We start from the raw sequence: 22,466 nt of genomic DNA on the forward strand, positions 1-22,466 counted from the left end.
GAGCTAACTGGGTTTAGCACAGTTATAGCGGACAGAGACGCAAATACCTGCGGGAAGCGGAAAGGAGGAGGACTCGCATTCTATGTGAATACAAGGTGGTGCTACTCTGGACATGTAAACATCAAAATCTCCACTTGCTGCAGGGACATCGAACTGTTGGCCGCAAGTCTGCATCCCTATTACTTGTCCAGAGAGTTTGGACAAGTCATTGTTGTTATTGTTTACATCCCTCCTCGGACAAACATGGAGATAGCGGGTGACATCATCCATTCCGCTGTTGCTAAACTACAAACAAAACACCCCGAGGCGCTTGTGCGAATTGCTGGAGACTTTAACCATGTGATGCTGGACAAACCATTACCTGCCTTCTCCCAGTATGTGGATTGTAATACCCGGGGAAATAGGACTATTGGCCTACTGTATGCAAACGTTAAAGACGCATACAGCGCCACCTCGTTGCCTGCTCTTGGGAAAGCAGATCATAACCTGATTCTGCTTCAGCCTCACTACAAACCAAGAGTGAGGGAGCTACCTACAACCACACGCTCATTCAGGAATTGGTCCCCTGAGGCAGAGCAGGCTCTGAGAGACTGCTTTGGAACTACGGACTGGCATATCCTGCAGGGATCATATAGTGAGAACACTGAGGAAGTTGTTGACTGCACTACTGACTACATCAATTTCTGTATGGACTTTGTAGTTCCAGTAAGAATAGTAGGCTGCTATGCTAACAACAAGCCATGGATTACAAGTGACATCAAGGGCCTTTTGAACCAGAAGAAATGGGCTTTTAAAGGTGGTGATCAGCATGAGCTCAAGCGCGTGCAGAAGGAACTCCGAATCCAGCTCAGGGTGGCGAAGGAGCAGTACAGGAGAAAGCTGGAGCAGAAGTTGCAGAATAACAGCATGAAGGAAGTGTGGGATGGGATGAAGATCATCACTGGCTGTAGCTTGAAGCGGGGTGCCACCATCGAGAGAGACGTGGAGAGCGCAAACCTGATGAACAACTTCTTTAACAGGGTTGACCACCCTAACCCACTCTCACCTCGGAGTACTGCACCCTTCACACATCCTTCTGCTGATACCAGCATAGGAGAGAGTTTCCCCCCCACCCACAATTACAGCAGCCCAGGTAAGCAGAGAGCCAAGTAGACTTCGTGCCAGCAAAGCAGTGGGTCCAGATGGAGTATCACAACTGCTGAAGGCTTGTGCGTTGGAGCTGGGGAGTCCTCTACAGCGCATCTTCAACCTGAGCCTGGCACAGGGGAGAGTCCCAAGGCTTTGGAAAACATCTTGCATCACCCCAGTCCCAAAGGTATCACGTCCTAGCGAGCTGAATGACTTCCGGCCTGTCGCTCTGACATCACATGTGATGAAGACCATGGAGAGGCTGCTGCTTCATCACCTGAGGCCACTGGTCCACCACACCTTCGACCCTCTGCAGATCGCATACCAGGAGAAGGTGGGAGTGGAGGATGCCATCATCTATATGCTACACCGATCCCTCTCCCACTTGGACAGAGGCAGTGGTGCTGTAAGAATTATGTTTCTGGACTTCTCTAGTGCCTTCAACACCATCCAACCTCTGCTCATTAGGGACGAGCTGACAGAGATGGGAGTAGATTCACACCTGGTGGCATGGATCATGGACTATCTTACAGACAGACCTCAGTATGTGCGTCTTGGGAACTGCAGGTCTGACATTGTGGTCAGCAACACAGGAGCGCCGCATGGGACTGTACTTTCTCCGGTCCTGTTCAGCCTATATACATCGGACTTCCAATACAACTCGGGAGTCCTGCCATGAGCAAAAGTTCGCTAACGACTCTGCTATCGTGGGCTGCATCAGGAGTGGGCAGGAGGAGGAGTATAGGAACCTAATCAAGGACTTTGTTAAATGGTGCGACTCAAACCGCCTATGACTAAACACCAGCAAAACCAAGGAGCTGGTGGTGGATTTTAGGAGGACCAGGCCCCTCATGGACCCCATGATCATCAGAGGTGACTGTGTGCAGAGGGTGCAGACGTATAAATACCTGGGAGTGCAGCTGGATGATAAATTGGACTGGACTGCCAATACTGATGCTCTGTGCTAGAGAGGACAGAGCCGACTATACTTCCTTAGAAGGCTGGCGTCTTTCAACATCTGCAATAAGATGCTGCAGATATTCTATCAGATGGTTGAGGCGAGCGCCCTCTTCTATGCGGTGCTGGGGAGGCAGCATAAAGAAGAGGGACGCCTCACGCCTGGACAAACTGTTGAGGAAGGCAGGCTCTATTGCAGGCACAGAGCTGGACAGTTTGACATCTGTGGCAGAGCGATGGGCGCTGAGCAGGCTCCTGTCAGTCATGGAGAATCCACTAAACAGTATCATCTCTAAACAGAGGAGCAGCTTCAGCGACAGGCTGCTGTTACTGTCCTGCTCCACTGACAGACTGAGGAGATCGTTCCTCCCCCACACTATGTGACTCTTCAATTACACTCGGGGGTGGGGGTGGGGTTAAATGTTAACATTATACAAAGTTATTGTCGGTTATACCTGCATTTTTATCACTAATTTAATATTGTTTTTATCAATATGTTGATGCTGGAGTATGAGAATTTCCCCTTGGGATTAATAAAGTATCTATCTAATCTATTACAACATTAGCTTGATTGCATTTAAAATCTTATGATAACCCTGTTTGATCTAGACAACTGGACTTCTTAATCTTAAATTAGACATCACTGGATAATTTATCAATAACTGGAAACTATTCATATTTGACACCTAAATTAAAACTTAAAGAAGGTAAACGCAAGACGCCCAAAGGCTAATGATGACAGGGAAGATTAGACATACAAAGATATTTTTCACTATTCAAATTAAGATTAAAATGAATCAGTTTACTTAAGTGATAGGTTACAAAAAAGAAAAAAAAAAATTACTACAGAAATGCAATTACCCTTCTACAGCAGAATCATCTTCCTTATTCTCAGAAACAGATGCCTCATGACCCATATGCAGATGTATTGCAGAGATCTGTGTAGTTACAGAAGTGACAGACTCTGGCTCCAAGTCAACCACTGTCATATTTGTGTCGCACTGCTGTACACTTTGGAGATTCCTTGATGTCACATCTATGCTACAGTTAGTACTTTGTTGTGAAAATATTTCATTAGCATAACCTGGAATGCTCAGCATATTAGTCTGTGCAAAACCATTGCATAAGTCACCATTTGTAAGGCAAGATTTACTTATCTCAGTAGCTGACCGACAGTTCGACTCTCCCAGGGACAGAGAATGCAACCCTTCTGATTCAGTCTTCCTTTTGTTGGTGCCTTTTGTTGGACTGTCTTGTATGTACCATTTTCTGATAGGATTTTCTATGTTCCCCTGATCCCTTCCACTAATTTCATTCAGCCTTCCGGTTTTCTTTGGAGAGCCACTTCCTGCCAGCCTTCTAACTGCTTCAGTCAACATGATTTCAGGACCATCACCAGCCTCAGGCCACCAGGCTTTCTTCTCAGATTCAGGAACTTTAGGATTAATTTCCATGTTGGAAGTTTGCCAGGGAAGACCCCCGAGAATTTCATTCCTATTTTTTTCAAGCTCTTTTGAGGAAAGACTTGTCTGTAATGAGTCTGGATGGAAATGCAATGATTGACTAAATAATGGAAGAGACTCATTTTTTCTTATGCTTCCATCACTGTTCCCCTTAATTTCATAACAGCGTGAAACTGCAGTAGAAGACCGAGTCCACATACTGTTTCTTTCTGGAGTGGTGTAGTGAGGCACTTTTGCACTGGTAGGTCTCATGAAGACATTCCTCTTAACTTCAGGCCTACTTGTCTGAGAATACGAGGAAGTAACTCGCGTGCTACTGGAATGCACAGTAAGACTTCCCTTGAGAGATGCAGAACAGCTATGCTGGGGTGAGGAAAATGCCCTCTTGCCCAAAATTTTAGATCCACACCTGAGATTCTCCACACGCCAGTAAAGCCGACAGCGATGGATTGTCTGTTCAAAAAGGCAGAGGTTTTCAAAAAGTGGTGAAGACTCAACGGAATTTTGTGCAGCGTTTGTAACTAATTGTGGACTACTGGCAACATTGCCACTTAATGTGCTTTTATTTGTGAGGTAGTTTGGGTGTGAAGAAATTCCTGAGAATACATGGATCCGATCTGGAAGAACTCTCACATTATTAGGTGTTCCATGGCGATAGTTCAGGGGTGGTAGAGGATGTACAGTACATCTAAACCTCTTCTCCAGTGAGCGCAAAGAGAACTGATTAGAGCGTTTAGTCAAAGGCGCATCTGTACTGGCATCACCATTCGATTTAGAGGTAGTGCTCAACTTTGAGCGGTCAAGTCCACTGGAGGCCATGTGTGGCCATCTCACTTTGAGATGGGAGAGAAATTCGGTCTCAGATTACATCAATTTCCTTTGGCCGAGGAGTGTCCCAAACTTTCCTGAAACAGGAAAAAGCAATGGCGTGAGAAAAAAGCAAAAAAAACAAAACAACTTTTATCTGTTTAGGCAGTATCAGTTTCTCTTGAACATATTCATTTTAAACACTTCACAAGAAGAAATATAACTTAAAGGAAATGACGTGCAACAAAACTGAGTCACAGTCAGAGAATGGTAGTACTACCTCTGAAATTGGAGGCGTACATTATTCAGTAACTTTCAAGATGAAAACAATCTAAAGTGAATTACTAGTACAGTATAATATTTAAAAGGATTAGAAGAAAAAAAAAAAAAAACAATACTTCTATTCACCCACCCTCTGTCACACTTAATCAAATTAAGACTAGCAAGACAACCTAATACTCTTGGGAGAGTTGCAAATAAAAATAACCCACATCTTTGGGATAGCATAGCATGTTTAGCTGATGTATTCATCTAGGATGACTTATAAGATCAGAATTCATCTTCAGCTTGCAATGTTATAAACAAACAAGTTCTGAAATTTTTCATTTAACACTAGAATTACCAGAGCCTACCAAAAAACTTGTAGATTCATCCCACCTCTCCATCAGAGTCTTTTGCCTTTAAATGTGTCGATAAGCAGCAAGCAGCCTGCTATCACATCCCCCACCGCTGCACAGTTTTCTCAGCTCAAGTCTGTTTACCTGCGTGTCTGTTGCTTAGAGTTGTATAGAGTGAGAAGTCAAGCAAAATGACACCTTTTATAAATACTATATCGTTATTTGGAACACTGGTATTTCATGTGTGTTCCGTGTCTACAACGATCTATGTAAACAAATTGTTAAGACAAACGTTTTTCATGTTTTAGTAATAATTGACAAAATGTAGACATGAAGTGTATAATGTGTGAAGCCTGAAGTCCAAATATGAAAGGAACACTTTCACAAAAGGTACAAATATAACAGAACAAGTGCGCTTTTATTCAAAAATATAACTGTAGAAAAAGAACCCGTGTTAGGGTGCGACATTGACACGCATTTGCTATGACAGCTTCGGTGGCGCAACGGTATCAACTGTTGACTGGTAATCAAAACTTCACGGGTTCGATCCTTGATGAGTCCGTTTTGAGAAGCGAGCTGCTCGTATTCTTACTATTTTAGAATAAAAACATACATTTGATTCCAGTCTGTAACAGCCGGTGTAATTTATGATACTTGTAAAGGTTAGCTTTTTTTTTTTTTAAATTCAGTTTTATTCTCTAAGTCGCATTCACGATCCTACCCCCCCCCTCGCATTTGACACTGCTGTTTTCACATAAAGACGCGCTACAACAGAGGTGAACTCAGATCATGACGACTGTTCTACATCGGAGCAAGAATGCACTTTTGCCATCGCTGTACTTTGTATATGTACATGGGAAGCTCTGCTCTCTACTTGTGAATTTACGCTGTAGGAAATAAATAAAGGTAAATAACATTCGATCAGGCTTTTACATACAAAGGACGGTGTATGTAAGGATGGTGCATGTGCCCAAAACATTAACATTTATATGTTACTTATACAAGAGCCAGATCAAATGTTATTTATCTTGAGTTATTTACTTACTTCCTACAGCGTAAAGTCACAAGTAGAGTGCAGAGGGCATGCTCAAAAAATACATGTAATGCCACGAAAAGTGCCTGCTGACATTTTAGTACGCAAGCAATGGTATGAGAATGCAATTACTTTTTTTGGGGGCACATGCACCGTCCAGATCTAAACACTAGCGTGTAGAGTCACTTGCATACTGAAGAGGAGTCTATAGCTGCAGGTGGAAGCTCCAGTCGCTGTACTTTGTATGCAAGAGTCAGATTGAATGTTATTTACCTATTTATCTTTATTTACTTATTTCCTACAGCGTAAAGTCACGAGTACAGAGCTTCCCATGTACATATACAAAGTACAGCGATGGCAAAAGTGCATTCTTGCTCCGATGTAGAACAGTCGTCATGATCTGAGTTCACCTCTGTTATAGCGCGTCTATGTGAAAACAGCAGTGTCAAATGAGAGGGGGGGTAGGATTGTGAATGCGACTGAATAAAAAAAAAAAACAAAAAAAAAAAAAAAAAAAACCAAAGCTAACCTTTACAAGTATCATAAATTACACCGGCTGTTACAGACTGGAATCAAATGTATGTTTTTATTCTAAAATAGTAAGAATACGAGCAGCTCACTTCTCAAAACGGACTCATCCGGGATTGAACCCGTGAAGTTTTGATTACCAGTCAACAGTTGATACCATTGCGCCACCAAAGCAGTTATAGCAAATGCGTGTCAATGTCGCACCCTAACGCGGGTTCTTTTTCTACAGTTATATTTTTGAATAAAAACACACTTGTTCAATTATATCTGTACCTTTTGTGAAAGTGTTTCTTTGATATTTGGACTTCAGGCTTCACACATTATACAATTCATGTCTACATTTTGTCAATTATTACTAAAACATGAAAAACGTTTCTGTTTTAACGATTTGTTTACATAGATTGTTGTAGACACGGAACACACATGAAATGCAAGTGTTCCAAATAACGATATAGTATTTATAAAAGGTGTCATTTTGCTTGACTTCTCACTCTATACAACTCTAAGCAACTGACACACAGGTAAACAGACTTGAGCTGAGAAAACTGCGGGGTGGGTGGGATGTGATAGCAGGCTGCTGGCTGCTTATCGACACATTTACAGGACAAAAGACACTGACAAAGAGGTGTAAAGCGATTTAAGGTGGGATGGATCTATGAGTTTTTTCGTAGGCTCTGGTAATTCTAATGTTAAGGAAGGCAAACATTCTGAGGCAAGGCGCTTATATTCACTGATCATGACAAATGAGTGGTGACATCTTTACTAGCACGGGCAAGTATGAATATTGCTACATTCTGTACATGTGACAATATGGACCCTATGAACATACCTGCTTAATATTTTTTTTAAGTTGAAATAGGCTAAGTTAATTGCTCAGGCTGACAGAGTGAGGTAAAGGCAGGAGCAGAATTACCAACCTTGGTAAAAACTAGTCCATTATCCCCAATGCGTTCAATATTAGCCAGTTGACACAGTATCACAACTAAATTCTCCTCTGCTTTCCATTGATAACAAGACATCCAAAATTACCTGAAACTCAGCTTCTCATTTACCTTAAATTATAATATACAACATCTTTGATTTTCATTACATAAATCATGCCTAATCCCTGCAAAGCTCTAGAAATCCTAATGTTCAAGATGCACATTTACCCATTCATTTTACAGCCCATTCATTTCCCTCTTACAAAAATGCTCTCAGCTGATTCTCACTTAACGCCAACATTGAATCTGCATTGAAGTCTATCATTTGATTACTTCTTGCATACATGTCCTTGTAGAACATTCTAATTCTCTGCCAGGACAGGTCATTACAATGGCCTCAACACCTCTTTGACCTATACCACATTTAAGTTATTTTGTAACACAAATTATGGGGTATTATTTCAAAACATATGCATGTTTGCTTTTGAAAGTTAGACGAAAATCAAAAGCAGGAAAAGAACCTTGTCCTAGGTCACAGTTAGTTAGTGGTTGAAACAGAAACACCAAACGCACCATTAGTTCTGTGTCTCAATTAAACAAGCACCAGACAATCCTAGTCATCCACCTTTGCACCAACTCTGGAATGGGCACCAGTCCCTCTCAAAAGCATTTTACCTTTGTTTTATAAAACATCTTTAGCAAACACCACTCTGAAATAACAGCACGAACATTTAATTAAAATGCTTAACAAGAAAAAGAACAATTACAGATAACGGTACTGACAATTTCTTGAGGTTTTTATTTATATGGAAACCCAATTAGCCTATAGAAGATGGAAAAAAAAAAAAAAAACACCAAGAGACTCAAGATTTTCCTTGGCACATTAAGCAATGGCTTCCAATAAATGATTCTGTAGGTCCCCAGTGGCTGCTAGAGACTCTTTCGTTTCCATTAATTTTATCTTTAGTGATCCATCCAAGCTTTTACTTGTTTTCTAAATTAGCTGTCCCTTACTACTACTACTACTTACCTGTTTTCACAATGCAGGTATACTGCTATGTGTGTGAATTTTAAACTAAATTTAAACATTTAATTAATCTGTAATAGCTTTCGGCTTTGACAATCTTTTTTGCTCTTGCTTTCTGATGTCTATCCAAATAGTAAGGAGAAATAGACACAGTAAAAAAAGAACAATTGGATTTTACAGGGCCTTACTATCACTTGTGTTATTATTAAAATGCTTTACCAACAAAAACAATTCATTTTGTTAGCTATAAAGTACAAGTGCGTTTAAGATAGAAGTCCGATATTTAAAAAGGTTTTACATTTCTATCAAGTAAAGATGGTCTTTCAGCAAAAAAACAAAAAAAACACAGTAACTGAAATACACTAATAAAGAGTCTGCATTAGAATAAGAACATGCTCTTTAGTGCACTAAATCATACATTTTATAATGCATTTACTAGCAGCAATACAATGTTATCAGCACAAATTAAGTTTGAATAAGGAGAAGGGGCTACAGTACTGAAAAAAAAACTCACAGGCTCAAACCCCACCATCAACCCACTTTGTGACAAAAAATGTTTTAAGACGACATTGCTCTAACAAAAGAAATAAGGAAACATTTGTAGTACACGACTCGCTACAGAAACGCTGTAAAGAGTTTGTTGGATTTTGATAATGCATTTTCAGTTAATGGATTGCTTTATCCACCAACAGTCCTCCATTCACTTCGATCTATAAAGAGTTTTGTCACACGCATTAATCGATCTCATTTGCAAGGATTTGGTGTTACCTCTGTTCTACTGGGCTGCTTTACGGAGCCCCAAATTTAGTTCGGAAATGCTGAAGCAGCGACCGCTTGAAAATGAGTAGGTCCAGTGCTGGCCATGGCTCGCTGAATGGTGTTCGCCAGTTTATTAAACTCACGCCCGTCTCAGTTTTGGGAGTTGTCAAATGTACTTTTCTGAGCATTACAATGTAAACCTTCAACGTTACTGGGGCAAGTCCTATTAATTAATGTCGTTCACAAACCAGGAAATCGTCATATATTTATATGGGGAAATACAACAGTAACCTGTGTTACTGGCTCCTATGATCAGTTTCCTCGATTACTGCAGTCACACAATGCCGGCGTGGGATCCAAATGAACCACTAAAACACGGGCCATTCAAGGAGGTTTTAATCACGGCCAGCATCTCATAAACACAGTACCTGATTTAATAATACCATAGATAACTGTACCATAAACAAATTATCCGCAGCGACTTGTTTGGCTTTCTCCCGGTACTAACACTGGAGGTATTCTCGTCTCTTACTGCTCCCAAAGCGACATGCAACCATGGGACCTCACTAAGAACATCTTTTTTTTTTTTTTTTTTTTTTACAGCCCTGACCATGCAGAATTGACAATTTAGAACGTAAAAAAAAATCAAACTACCAAACATTTCTTAAGTGAAGACTTGCTGTTTTCTTACATATAATAAAATAGTTACAGAAATCCACGGCACTTTAAACTTACTCAAATAGCAAAGCGCGCCGCAAGAGAATCCATCCCGGCATTTACTCAGCATGCCGGCCCCGTCCCGGCCACCAAGCAGTTTCGTGAGTAACCTGACAAAAGTTTGCCTCATAGCGTTCTTAACTTGTGGGCTGTATAAATACAATGTCCCGGCAGCCGCCGCGCGAATGTTGCACTATTCCAACTCACCTACTTACGTGCGGCGAAGTGCGCCATCCCGCTCCATTCTCCTTGACAACCACACAGCACTGGCGCCTAGCCTGCTGCCTCACTAGGCCAAACGCACACGTGCACTTACGTCCGGCGTACGCGGGCGCTCTCGCACATTCCCTTGCTTTACGGGCGCGTCCACGCACTCACCATTGCCAAAATAATCGCTTGACCCTCTTTTACAATTTTTAATCCGTTTATGCCTTGTGAAAGAGAGGTTAGGCGGGGGCCTTATTTCGGTTTATTTTTCCTAAAATTGCGCGATTTTTACGACCATCAATGACGCAGTAAATGGTTCCACGCCCTTTATGCAAAGTTGACATATTAAGATAAAAAAACGCCCCCTCCTTTGACAGCAAGAACGAGCGGCAACTGATTAGCTGAGAAGAAATCTTCAAAGACGTTTTTCAAGAGCGGCATATCAAAAGGCATCGATGTAGTTTCACGGTGACAAATCTGACAGCCCTGCCTGCAGTATTACGCCTTTGGGCTTTATCACCTGAATTAGGCTTTTCATTGATTCAGATATCGTTTCAATGCTTAATTATGGGTGCTTCATTCTTTAGGAGAGTTCCCGGCAGTGAAGCAATGTTATTCTTTTTTGCCAAAAAAAACACTTCTTTTGCTAAGGTTACTTAATATATAGTGTTATGTTTAATTAACAATAATCTGTAGTGTTAATTTTAACTCTTCAATGACACCGTCTTTCTCGCACATTTTAACGCAACTGTGTGTGATGTATACCACTATGTTGTACGTGTTAAGTCGCACTGGGATCATCCTGACATTGCCGATTAATTGGTCGATTTGAAATGTGCTGGTGGGCGCAGGGGCGGACTTACGGGATAGGACCTCTGTTTTGAGCAAACCACGGAAAAAACTAGCATGTAATGTAAAAGCTTAGGAGTAGCCTAAACTTGAATAGGCACTACACAAGAACACCAACTAATGTAAGAGCAGCAATTTCCATATAAAAAGCATCTGAGACTATGAGAGATATACAGTACCTATACACATATACATTCGAGCTGCCCTGTGGGACATCCTGAAACTTTTTGGGATCCCCCCAAAGTTGCTGGATGTCATGGCCAATCTGTACACTGGTACTGCGAGTGCTGTGCAGAGTTAGGGCAGAACCTCTGCGTTTTTCCCAGATGATTCTGGGGTTCGTCGGGTTGTAGTTGTGTTCCTACTCTGTCAATACTTGTATGGGCTGGGTGTTGAGTAAGGTTGTTGGGTTCAGCAGCTGTGTGGCTTCTGTTGGTGAAGAAAGATTCACTGATCTTGACTTTGCCAACGATGCTGTGATCTTCATGGACTCAATGGAGGCTCTGATCATGGCTCTCAAGAGACTTAGCAAGGAGTCTGAGTGCCAGGGCTTGCGAGTGTCCTGGATAAAAACCAAGATCAAGGCCTTTAATGACCTCTTGGGCATAGCCATCAGCAGTGTGTCTGTTTGCAGAAAGAATGTTCACCACGTCACAAGGTTTACCTATTTCAGTAGCAATATTCATGTCTCTGGTGACTCTTCCTATGAAGTCAGTAGATGTATGGGGAGAGCATGGGAGGGGTTCATTGAGGTTGCTGGAAAGGGGTGTGTGGTGCTCCCGATATCTTTGCAAAAGGATGAAGGTCTATGTCTTTAGAGATTTGTTGCTTCCTGTTTTGCTATATGGTTGCGAGTCATGAATGCTATCCAGTGACCTGAGACGAAGACTGGGTCTCTTCAGAGAATCCTTAAGTATCACTGGTTTGACTTTGTGTTGAACGAGTGGTTGCTTATGAAGTCCCAAATAAGGCACATTACCTGTATTGTGAGGGAGCATCAGTCACAGCACTACGGCCATGTGGTGTGATTCCCGAAGGGTGATCCGGCTTGCAGGATCCAAGAATCTGGACCACACCCACATAACACCTGCCTGTGGCAGATAGATGGTCATTTCCAGAGGATTGTTAACTGGGATGTCAAGCCATTTTGTCGTGTGGTGGGTGTGGCAACACGCCATACCAGTGCATGCTCCCCAACCTGACCTGATATACATATATATATATATACACATACTGTACATGTACAGTATACATACACTCACTGAGAAAATTATTAGGAATACTACACTAACGCTGGGTAGGGCATCTTTAAGCTCTGAAAACAGCCTCAAATCTTTGTGGCATAGATTTCACAAGATGTTGGAAACGTTCCTTGGAGAATATGGTTCAAATGGAGAGGATTGCATTACACAACTTCTGCAGCTTTAAGAGCCGTGCATTCAGGCTGCAAGTCTTCCATTCTACTACATCCCAACAGTGTTCTATCGGATTTAGATCTGGTGACTGGGAAGGCTGGTGAAGAACAATGAACTCAGTAAACCAGTTTGAGATGTGGATCATTATCATGCTGGAAGTAGCCATTAGAAATTGTGGCAGTTAAGAAATGCATTTGGTCAGCAACAATACTCAAATAGACCATCAATTCCATTCAAGGCTATTCAAGTGATAATTGACTGGTATTGGTGGGTCCAAAGTGTGCTAAGAAACACTCCTCACACCAAAATTCTGACCCTACCATCTGTGTGTCTCAACAGAAATTGAGGATCATCAGACCAAGATATGTTTTTCCTGTCTTCAACTGTCTTAATTTTGGTGACTCTGTGCCCACTACAGCTTCAGCTTGCTGTTCTTGGCTGACAGGAGTGGAACCTTAAGTGTTCTCCTGCTGTTGTAGCCCATCCACTTTGAGGTTTGATGTTTGATGTGTTGTACATGCTGAAATGCTTTTCTGCTCACCACAATTGTACAGAGTGGTTACTTGAGTTACCGTTGTCTTTCTGTCAGTTCAAACCAGTCTAGCCAGTCTTCTCTGATCTCCCTCATCAAGAAGGTGTTTCTGTCTGCAGAACTGCCACTCACTGGGTGTTTGTTTCTTTTTCACACCTTTCTGAGTAAACTCAAGAAACTGTTGTGCGTGAAAATCCCAGGAGATCTACCATTACAAAAATATTTAAGATAGCTTGTCTGGCGCCAGCAATCATGCCACAGTCAATATTACTGTCTGATGTGAATAGTAACTGAAGCTCCTGATCTGTAGGATTTTATGCATTGCTCTGTTGCCACACAATTGGTTGATTATATAATTGCATGGGTAAGCAGGTGTACAGGCATTCCTAATACAGTATTTGCAAAAGGAGGCTCAACTAAGTATTGAATTAATTGGTAAGTGGTTTCACCATACTTTAACCACAATGTGTCTATGTCATTGTCAGGGACTAAAGGGCTGTACTTCCTTAGAAGACTGGCGTCCTTCAACACCTGCAATAAGATGCTGCAGATGTTCTATCAGACGGTTGTGGCGAGTGCCCTCTTCTACGCGGTGGTGTGCTGGGGAGGCAGCATTAAGAAGAAGGACGCCTCACGCCTGGACAAACTAGTGAGGAAGGCAGGCTCTATTGTAGGCATGGAGCTGGACAGTGAGACATCCGTGGCAGAGCAACGGGTGCTCAGCAGGCTCCTATCAATTATGGAGAATCCACTGCATCCACTAAACAGTGTCATCTCCAGACAGAGGAGCAACTTCAGCGACAGACTGCTGTCACTGTCCTGCTCCACTGACAGACTGAGGAGATCGTTCCTCCTCCAAACTATGCGACTCTTCAATTCCACCCGGGGGGTAAACGTTAACATTATACAAAGTTATTGTCTGTTATACCTGCATTTTCATTACACTTTAATTTAATATTGTTTTTTGTATCAGTAGGCTGCTGGAGTATGTGAATTTCCCCTATCAGCTAGATAGATAGATACTTTGTGAATTTCCCCTTGGGATTAATATACTCCAGCAGCAGCATACTGATACAAGTTTGTCCAGGCGTGAGGTGTCCTTCTTCTTAATGCTGCCTCCCCAGCACACCACCGCGTAGAAAAGGGCACTCGCCACAACAATCTGATAGAACATCTGCAGCATCTTATTGCAGATGTTGAAGGACACCAGTCTTCTAAGGAAGTATAGTTGGCTCTGTCCTCTCTTGCACAGAGCATCAGTATTGGCAGTCCAGTCCAATTTATCATCCAGCTGCATTCCCAAGTATTTATAGGTCTGCACCCTATGCACAGTCACCTCTGATGATCACGGGATCCATGAGGGGCCTGGTCCTCATAAAATCCACCATCAGCTCCTTGGTTTTGCTGGTGTTCAGTTGTAGCTCGTTTGAGTCGCACCATTTAACAAAGTCCTTGATTAGGTTCCTATACTACTCCTCCTGCCCACACCTGATGCAGCCCACGATAGCGGTGTCGTCAGCGAACATTTGCACGTGGCAGGACTCCGAGTTGTATTGGAAGTCTGATGTATATAGGCTGAACAGGACCGGAGAAAGTACAGTCCTCTGCGGCGCCACTGTGCTGCTGACTACAATGTCAGACCTGCAGTTCCCAAGATGCACATACAGAGGTGTCTGTAAGATAGTCCACGATCCATGCCAACAGGTATGAATCTACTCCCATCTCTGTCAGCTTGGCCCTAAGAAGCAGAGGTTGGATGGTGTTGAAGGCGCTAGAGAAGTCCAGAAACATAATTCTTACTGCACCACTGCCACTGTCCAAGTGGGAGAGGGATCGGTGTAGCATATACAGTGGGGTGAAAAACTATTTGCCCCCTTCCTGATTTCTTATTCTTTTGCATGTTTGTCACACAAAATGTTTCTGATCATCAAACACATTTAACCATTAGTCAAATATAACACAAGTAAACACAAAATGCAGTTTGTAAATGGTGGTTTTTATTATTTAGGGAGAAAAAAAAATCCAAACCTACATGGTTTGTCACACCACTGTAGATGATGGCATCCTCCACTCCTGCCTTCTCCTGGTATGTGAACTGCAGAGGGTCAAGGGCGTGGTGGACCTGTGGCCTCAGGTGATGAAGCAGCAGCCTCTCCATGGTCTTCATCACATGTGACAGGCCGGAAGTCATTCAGCTCACTAGGATGTGATATCTTTGGGACTGGGGTGATGAAAGATGTTTTCCAAAGCCTCAGGACTCTCCCCTGTTCCAGGCTCAGGTTGAAGATGCACTGTAGAGAACTCCCCAGCTCCAATGCACAGGCCTTCAGCAGTCGTGGCGATACTCCATCTGGACCCACTGCTTTGCTGGCATGAAGTTTCCTCAGCTCTCTGCTTACCTGGGCTGCTTTAATTGTGAGTAGGGAGAAACTCTCTCCTATGCTGGTATCAGCAGAAGGATGTGTGAAAGGTGCAGTACTCGGAGGCGAGAGTGGGTTAGGGTGGTCAGACCTGTTAAAGAAGTTGTTCATCTGGTTTGCTCTCTCCACGTCTCTCTCAATGGTGACACCCCGCTTCGAGCTGCAGCCAGTGATGATCTTCATCCCATCCCACACTTCCTTCGTGCTGTTATTCTGCAACTTCTACTCCAGCTTTCTCCTGTGCTGCCCTGAGCTGGACTCGGAGTTCCTTCTGCACGCGCTTGAGCTCATGCTGATCACCGCCTTTAAAAGTCCTTTTCTTCTCGTTCAAAAGGCCCTTGATGTCACTTGTAATCCATGGCTTGTTGTTAGCATAGCAGCGTACTGTTCTTACTGGAACTACAATGTCCATACAGAAGTTGATGTAGTCAGTAGCGCAGTCAACAACCTCCTCAATGTTCTCACTATATGATCCCTGCAGGATATCCCAGTCTGTAGTTCCAAAGCAGTCTCTCAGAACCTGCTCTGCCTCAGGGGACCACTTCCTGAATGAGCGCGTGGTTGTAGGTAGCTCCCTCACTCTTGGTTTGTAGTGAGGCTAATGCAGAATCAGGTTATGATCTGCTTTCCCAAGAGCAGGCAGCGGGGTGGCACTGTATGCGTCTTTAATGTTTGCATACAGTAGGTCAATAGTCCTATTTCCCCAGGTGTTACAATCCACATACTGGGAGAAGGCAGGTAATGTTTTGTCCAGCGTCACATCGTTGTCTCCAGCGATTAGCACAAGCACCTCGGGGTGCTGCATTTGCAGTTTAGCAACAGCGGAATGGATGATGTCACTTGCTATCTCCACGTTAGCCCGAGGAGGGATGTAAACAACAACAACGACGTGTCCAAACTCTCTGGGCAAGTAATAGGGACGCAAACTTACGGCCAACAGTTCGATGTTCCTGCAGCAAGTGGAGATTTTGATGTTTACATGTCCAGAGTTGCACCACCTTGTATTCACATAGAGAGCGAGTCCTCCTCCTTTCCGCTTCTGCAGGTATTTGTGTCTCTGTCTGCTCTAACTGTGCTAAACCCGGGTATCTCCACGTTAGCATCTGGGATGTTAGTTGTTAGCCACGTTTCACAAAAACACAACAAACTGCATTCTCTGTAGGTTCTGACATTTTTCACCAGCGCAGAATGCCCTCTGTCTACCCCATGGATACTAAAGTTAGATGGTTCACTGATTAAAACCAGAAGAATTTCCCTAAATCAAGAGTTGGCAGCAGAGAAATCCCACGTGGAGTGCAGCTACATATAATGACAGGCAAACAACATGTACGCCATCTCAGGCTCAGGACCTTTAAACTGTAAATTTAAGCACAGCATTACAGGAATATCTGGGGCTGCCAGGGATTGCTTTGGGAAGATGGCCCTTGGACTTTTAAAAAAACATTCTTGACCCTGGAAATAATCAGTACCTCATTGAGCCTGGCAATGATTTGAGGCAAATGCTCAACTGGCAAGAAGATGTCTCTTCTACTCTTTCATCTCTAGAAAAACTATCAGGAGACAAGTGGGGAAGTCTTAATGCCTGTGCCACTGTACATGGGACACTGGGTAAACCACCCCACAAGAAAGGTCAAGAACCTGTACAGTCAGATCAAAGAAGGCCACCCCCCTGTGAGTGTATCCTCTGATGATCCCTCTTTCTTGTATATAACATTAGAGGTCTGTGCTTTTTTCTGTTCCACTGAATGTTTTATTATAAACATAACTACAAGTTACAATGTCACATTTTCATACAAGTATTCTTCATAAAGGAACAAAAACTAACTAATTTAATGGATTAGTCAATCTCCACTGCTGGCAAAAATAATTTTTTAAGAGAAAAGACTGCAGAATGGCTTCCATTTTATGCAGAATTTAATATACTTTGAAGTGTATATTGTACAGACAAGTACTACAATTTATATTGCCGTGTTTCAAATAGGAAAGTCAGAGAAAGAACTAAATGTTCTGGTGATGTATGGAAAGTAAAGACAATCTGTACATAAATGCAGATAGAAAATAAATAATGTTCAATATTGGCACTTAATATTTTGAAAGTTTAAGGGTTACTACATCATATCATTAAATTAAAAACTAGATGTCCCATTGCAAAAATGAAATGTAAATAACTTTTAATGGTAAAATGACACAAGATTAATGACCTCCATTACTTTGTTATGTTAGCAAAATACAGGAAAGTCACAAAACAAAATGTTCTTCCTCTTAGAAAAAAACGGGTTTCTGTTTAAATGTAAAATGCTGAAACTTCTAACTAAATGAAGCATTCAATAAATTTCAGAGCAAAACTTCAATACAATGGGAACAAACTTGAGAAATGTTTGTCGTCCCCAATGACCACCAGCCCTGGCCTATATGAACAGGCAGGCCCACCAAATTGGTTTTTCGTTTCTATTTTAGTCTAATAAACATGCTTTTTAATTGTAAAATATCTTTACCTTTTTGTGGCTATCAGAGACATTGAATTAAAAACGTACATAGGCAATGCTAGATATTTTTGCATATGTATCCCTTTAAACTTATACCAAATATGTACTTTTGCAATTACAACCATTTCCTTCTTGAGCTGCATTATCACTTTACAACTTGCTTATCTTTACGACAGATTACAGGTTTTTATCTTTCTTCCTTCTGCACATCCATCCATCCATCGTCTCCCGCTTATCCGAGGTCGGGTCGCGGGGGCAGCAGCTTGAGCAGAGATGCCCAGACTTCCCTCTCCCCGGCCACTTCTTCTAGCTCTTCCGGGAGAATCCCAAGGCGTTCCCAGGCCAGTCGAGACATATAGTCCCTCTAACGTGTCCTGGGTCTTCCCCGGGGCCTCCTCCCAGTTAGACGTGCCTGGAACACCTCACCAGGGAGGTGTCCAGGAGGCATCCTGATCAGATGTCCGAGCCACCACATCTGAATCCTCTCGATGCGGAGGAGCAGCGGCTCTACTCTGAGCCCCTCCCGGATGACTGAGCTTCTCACCCTATCTTTAAGGGAAAGCCCAGACACCTTGCGGAGGAAACTCATTTCAGCCGCTTGTATTCGCGATCTCGTTCTTTTGGTCACTACCCATAGCTCATGACCATAGGTGAGGGTAGGAACATAGATCAGCTGGTAAATTGAGAGCTTCGCCTTGCGGCTCAGCTCCTTTTTCACCACGACAGACCGATGCAGAGCCCGCATTACTGTGGATGCCGCACCGATCCGCCTGTCGATCTCACGCTCCATTCTTCCCTCACTCGTGAACAAGACCCCGAGATACTTGAACTCCTCCACTTGGGGTAGGATCTCGCTACCAACCCTGACAGGGCACTCCACCCTTTTCCGGCTGAGGACCATGGTCTCGGATTTGGAGGTGCTGATTCTCATCCCAGCCGCTTCACACTCGGCTGCGAACCGATCCAGAGAGAGCTGAAGATCACGGCCTGATGAAGCAAACAGGACAACATCATCTGCAAAAAGCAGTGACCCAATCCTGAGCCCACCAAACCGGACCCCCTCAACGCCCTGGCTGCGCCTAGAAATTCTGTCCATAAAAGTTATGAACAGAATCGGTGACAAAGGGCAGCCCTGGCGGAGTCCAACTCTCACTGGAAACGGGTTAGACTTACTGCCGGCAATGCGGACCAAGCTCTGGCACCGATCGTACAGGGACCGAACAGCCCTTATCAGGGGGGCCGGTACCCCATACTCTCGGAGTACCCCCCACAGGATTCCCCGAGGGACACGGTCGAATGCCTTTTCCAAGTCCACAAAACACATGTAGACTGGTTGGGCAAACTCCCATGCACCCTCCAGGACCCTGCTAAGGGTATAGAGCTGGTCCACTGTTCCGCGACCAGGACGAAAACCACACTGTTCCTCCTGAATCCGAGGCTCGACTATCCGACGGACCCTCCTCTCCAGGACCCCCGAATAGACTTTTCCAGGGAGGCTGAGGAGTGTGATTCCTCTGTAGTTGGAACACACCCTCCGATCCCCTTTCTTAAAGAGGGGGACCACCACCCCGGTCTGCCAATCCAGAGGCACTGTCCCTGATGTCCATGCGATGTTGCAGAGGCGTGTCAGCCAAGACAGTCCTACAACATCCAGAGCCTTGAGGAACTCCGGGCATATCTCATCCACCCCCGGGGCCCTGCCACCAAGGAGTTTTTTGACCACCTCGGTGACCTCAGTCCCAGAGATGGGGGAGCCCACCTCTGAGTCCCCAGGCTCTGCTTCCTCATTGGAAGGCACGTTAATGGGATTGAGGAGGTCTTCGAAGTACTCCCCCCACCGACCCACAACGTCCCGAGTGGAGGTCAGCAGCGCACCATCCCCACCATATACAGTGTTGACACTGCACTGCTTCCCCTTCCCGAGACGCCGGATGGTGGACCAGAACCTCCTCAAAGCCGTCCGAAAGTCGTTCTCCATGGCCTCCCCAAACTCCTCCCACGCCCGAGTTTTTGCCTCAGCAACCACCAAAGCCGCATTCCGCTTGGCCTGCCGGTACCTATCAGCTGCCTCCAGGGTCCCACAGGACAAAAGGGTCCTGTAGGACTCCTTCAGCTTGACGGCATCCTTCACCGCCGGTGTCCACCAACGGATTCGGGGATTGCCGCCACGACAGGCACCGACCACCTTACGGCCACAGCTCCGGTCAGCTGCCTCAACAATAGAGGCACAGAACATGGCCCATTCGGGCTCAATGTCCCCCACCTCCCTCGGGATGTGGTCGAAGTTCTGCCGGAGGTGGGAGTTGAAGGTACTTCTGACAGGGGGCTCTGCCAGACGTTCCCAGCAGACCCTCACAACACGTTTGGGCCTACCACGCCTGACCGGCATCCTCCCCCACCATCGAAGCCAACTCACCACCAGGTGGTGATCAGTTGACAGCTCCGCCCCTCTCTTCACCCGAGTGTCCTTCTGCACAGTCTCCAATTAAGTAGGTACTGAGAACTAAACTCAACCCACCATAGTGGCTGTGGCGGACACTCCAATTATGGAAGGACTGGGGGAGAGAGTACTTTCTCCCCCAGACCGTCAGAGGGCAGCCCCTTTGGTTTCCAGAGGGGCCACGGGTCATGAGTATAGAAGCTCAACCTTTTTGGGGCCTGTAGCCAACGCCACGGGGCGCATGAACATTTGAGAGTCCTTATTTTGGCTTGACACCTGGAAATGCTGTCAGAATAAGGTTGTTGGGCACCTGGATTCCTTCTGGGTGCCCTACTAAAAGGGGTCAGGCACCAGTATCCAATAGCCAGAAGTCAGGAGGAAGAGGACAAACCCTGTATGGAGGAATGAAGGGACACAAAGGGTCTGTGTTGGTGGTTATGCACTGTGCTGTGGGAAGCAGGGAAATAGTGCTCCCCAGTAGTAAATAAACCTGCGTGTTATGTGCTAAACTTGCGTCTGCCTGTCTGTGTCGGGTTGGGGTGGCTGTACACGCCTGGGCATCACATGGTATTCTAGGAGCTTAGGAAGCTATGAGCTAACAGAGTCGGATGAAGTTATGCATTTGGAACCTGAAGTTACCTCCCAGGTCTGTGTATAGTAGTAGCCATGGGGATTCAAAGTGGGTGTTCCATAAATTCAAGGAAGGAAGGAAATAGATAGTCTCTGCAATATCTTGAGCATTAGTGCCACTTTTCATTTAGTAAAACAACATACATTTTGCCTCTTCTTTAAATTTACTGAAGTTATTATCCATAAGAAATCTGATTGTGGCAGAAAAAGATTTCTGTATTGCACACACTTATTTTTTGCAACTAAACTGTAATAAATGTAATTTTCTTTTAGTTCCCTTTATCCACCTGAAAGTAGCACGTAAGTGATCAATTCTGACACAATTTCAATAATGTTTTCATATTTGTTTTTTTAACATATACAGTCAGAATTATATACTGAACCCCACTTAATAAAAGTCAGAGAGACTATTTTATGCACCACTGCTTGCAAGATGGGGAAAAAGGCCCAGAGGAGGCACCACTTCATTGCATGGCCCACATACTCATGTTGAGCCAGTTTAAAATTCTCTGCAAGTCTCTATGGATAAGAAAGGATAAAGGCCCAGAGGAGGCACCACTTCATTGCATGGCCCACATACTCATGTTGAGCCAGTTTAAAATTCTCTGCAAGTCTCTATGGATAAGAAAGGATACCCCACAAAGACACAGAAAACACACAAACTCCACATGGACAAGGACCAGGCATGTGATTCAAACCCATGGCTCGGGATCCATGAAGCAGCAGCACTAGCTCCTTTGCTACTGTGCCACCCCTTACCAACACTATTTGATGTATATGCTGTGTCACTGTTAATAGTCAAGCAACACTCATATTGCTTCTTTTTCATTGCCATCACCATAGAGAAAGCAATAAACACAGTCCAGTGCTGATAAGTTTATCACTGTGTGTTTAACATCAGTACTATATTGTTACACATTAATTTGTTTGTCTAAGGGAAACAACACACAGTGTGATTTTTTTTAGGGAAGCACTAATCAAGATACAATTTTTAAAAATAAAAAGCAGTTCTCTTTTATTACATTATAAATCTGACTTGTGAAACACTTAATAGTCTGAATTTTTTAAAAATAATTTCGAAGTCTAACCAAAAAAGTACATTATAACTATAAATGATTCAGCACCACTTCAGCCACAGTCATTCAGGCATTTTGTAAAAAACTATTAGCAGTTACATTTTCTGAACAGCATGATAAGAACAGGTGAAAAGGAGAGGAAAAAAAAACAATTTATAATAGTTTATGTAACAAATCAATCACAACCTTTATTGTAAAATTCTTACTTCATGTAGCAAATATTTTAAACAATAATAAAGTATGCTAACATAATAATTTAAACATACAGCAAAGCAAGAACTTACAGCTGGGATATGAAACTATTAATAAAAAAATAATTTGCATGGCGCTGGCATCAATTAGAAAACTTTTCCCAACATATGCAGTAGAAGAGGGCAAGCCTTACTTCTAAGAAAGTCGAATACACAGGTGCTGAATGTTTAGTGCTTTCATAGCCCTAGCCTACCTGCAGG

The 22,466-nt window shown here is 43.6% G+C and overlaps 1 protein-coding gene across 5 annotated transcripts in view; it reads right to left on the minus strand.

The window, feature by feature from the left end:
• The window catches only part of ttll4 (tubulin tyrosine ligase-like family, member 4), an 82,018-nt gene extending 71,604 nt beyond the window's left edge, over positions 1–10,414 (minus strand). For 2 of the 5 annotated variants that reach the window (XM_051930592.1, XM_028807271.2), the window contains exons 1-2: positions 10,167–10,414; positions 2,947–4,453 (exon numbers count right to left, since the gene is read on the minus strand). In XM_051930592.1, the coding sequence (XP_051786552.1) occupies positions 2,947–4,367 (1,421 nt within the window). In that variant the 5' untranslated portion in view covers positions 4,368–4,453; positions 10,167–10,414. Of the gene's footprint in view, positions 1–2,946; positions 4,454–9,933; positions 10,083–10,166 lie in introns of those variants that run through there. The other 3 variants (XM_028807273.2, XM_028807272.2, XM_051930591.1) reach the window with 3 other exon arrangements.
• Between the last annotated feature and the right edge of the window lie 12,052 nt (positions 10,415–22,466).

The sequence above is a fragment of the Erpetoichthys calabaricus genome, chromosome 8 (genome assembly GCF_900747795.2).
Source record: "Erpetoichthys calabaricus chromosome 8, fErpCal1.3, whole genome shotgun sequence".
NCBI classification, from domain to species: Eukaryota; Metazoa; Chordata; class Cladistia; order Polypteriformes; family Polypteridae; genus Erpetoichthys; species Erpetoichthys calabaricus.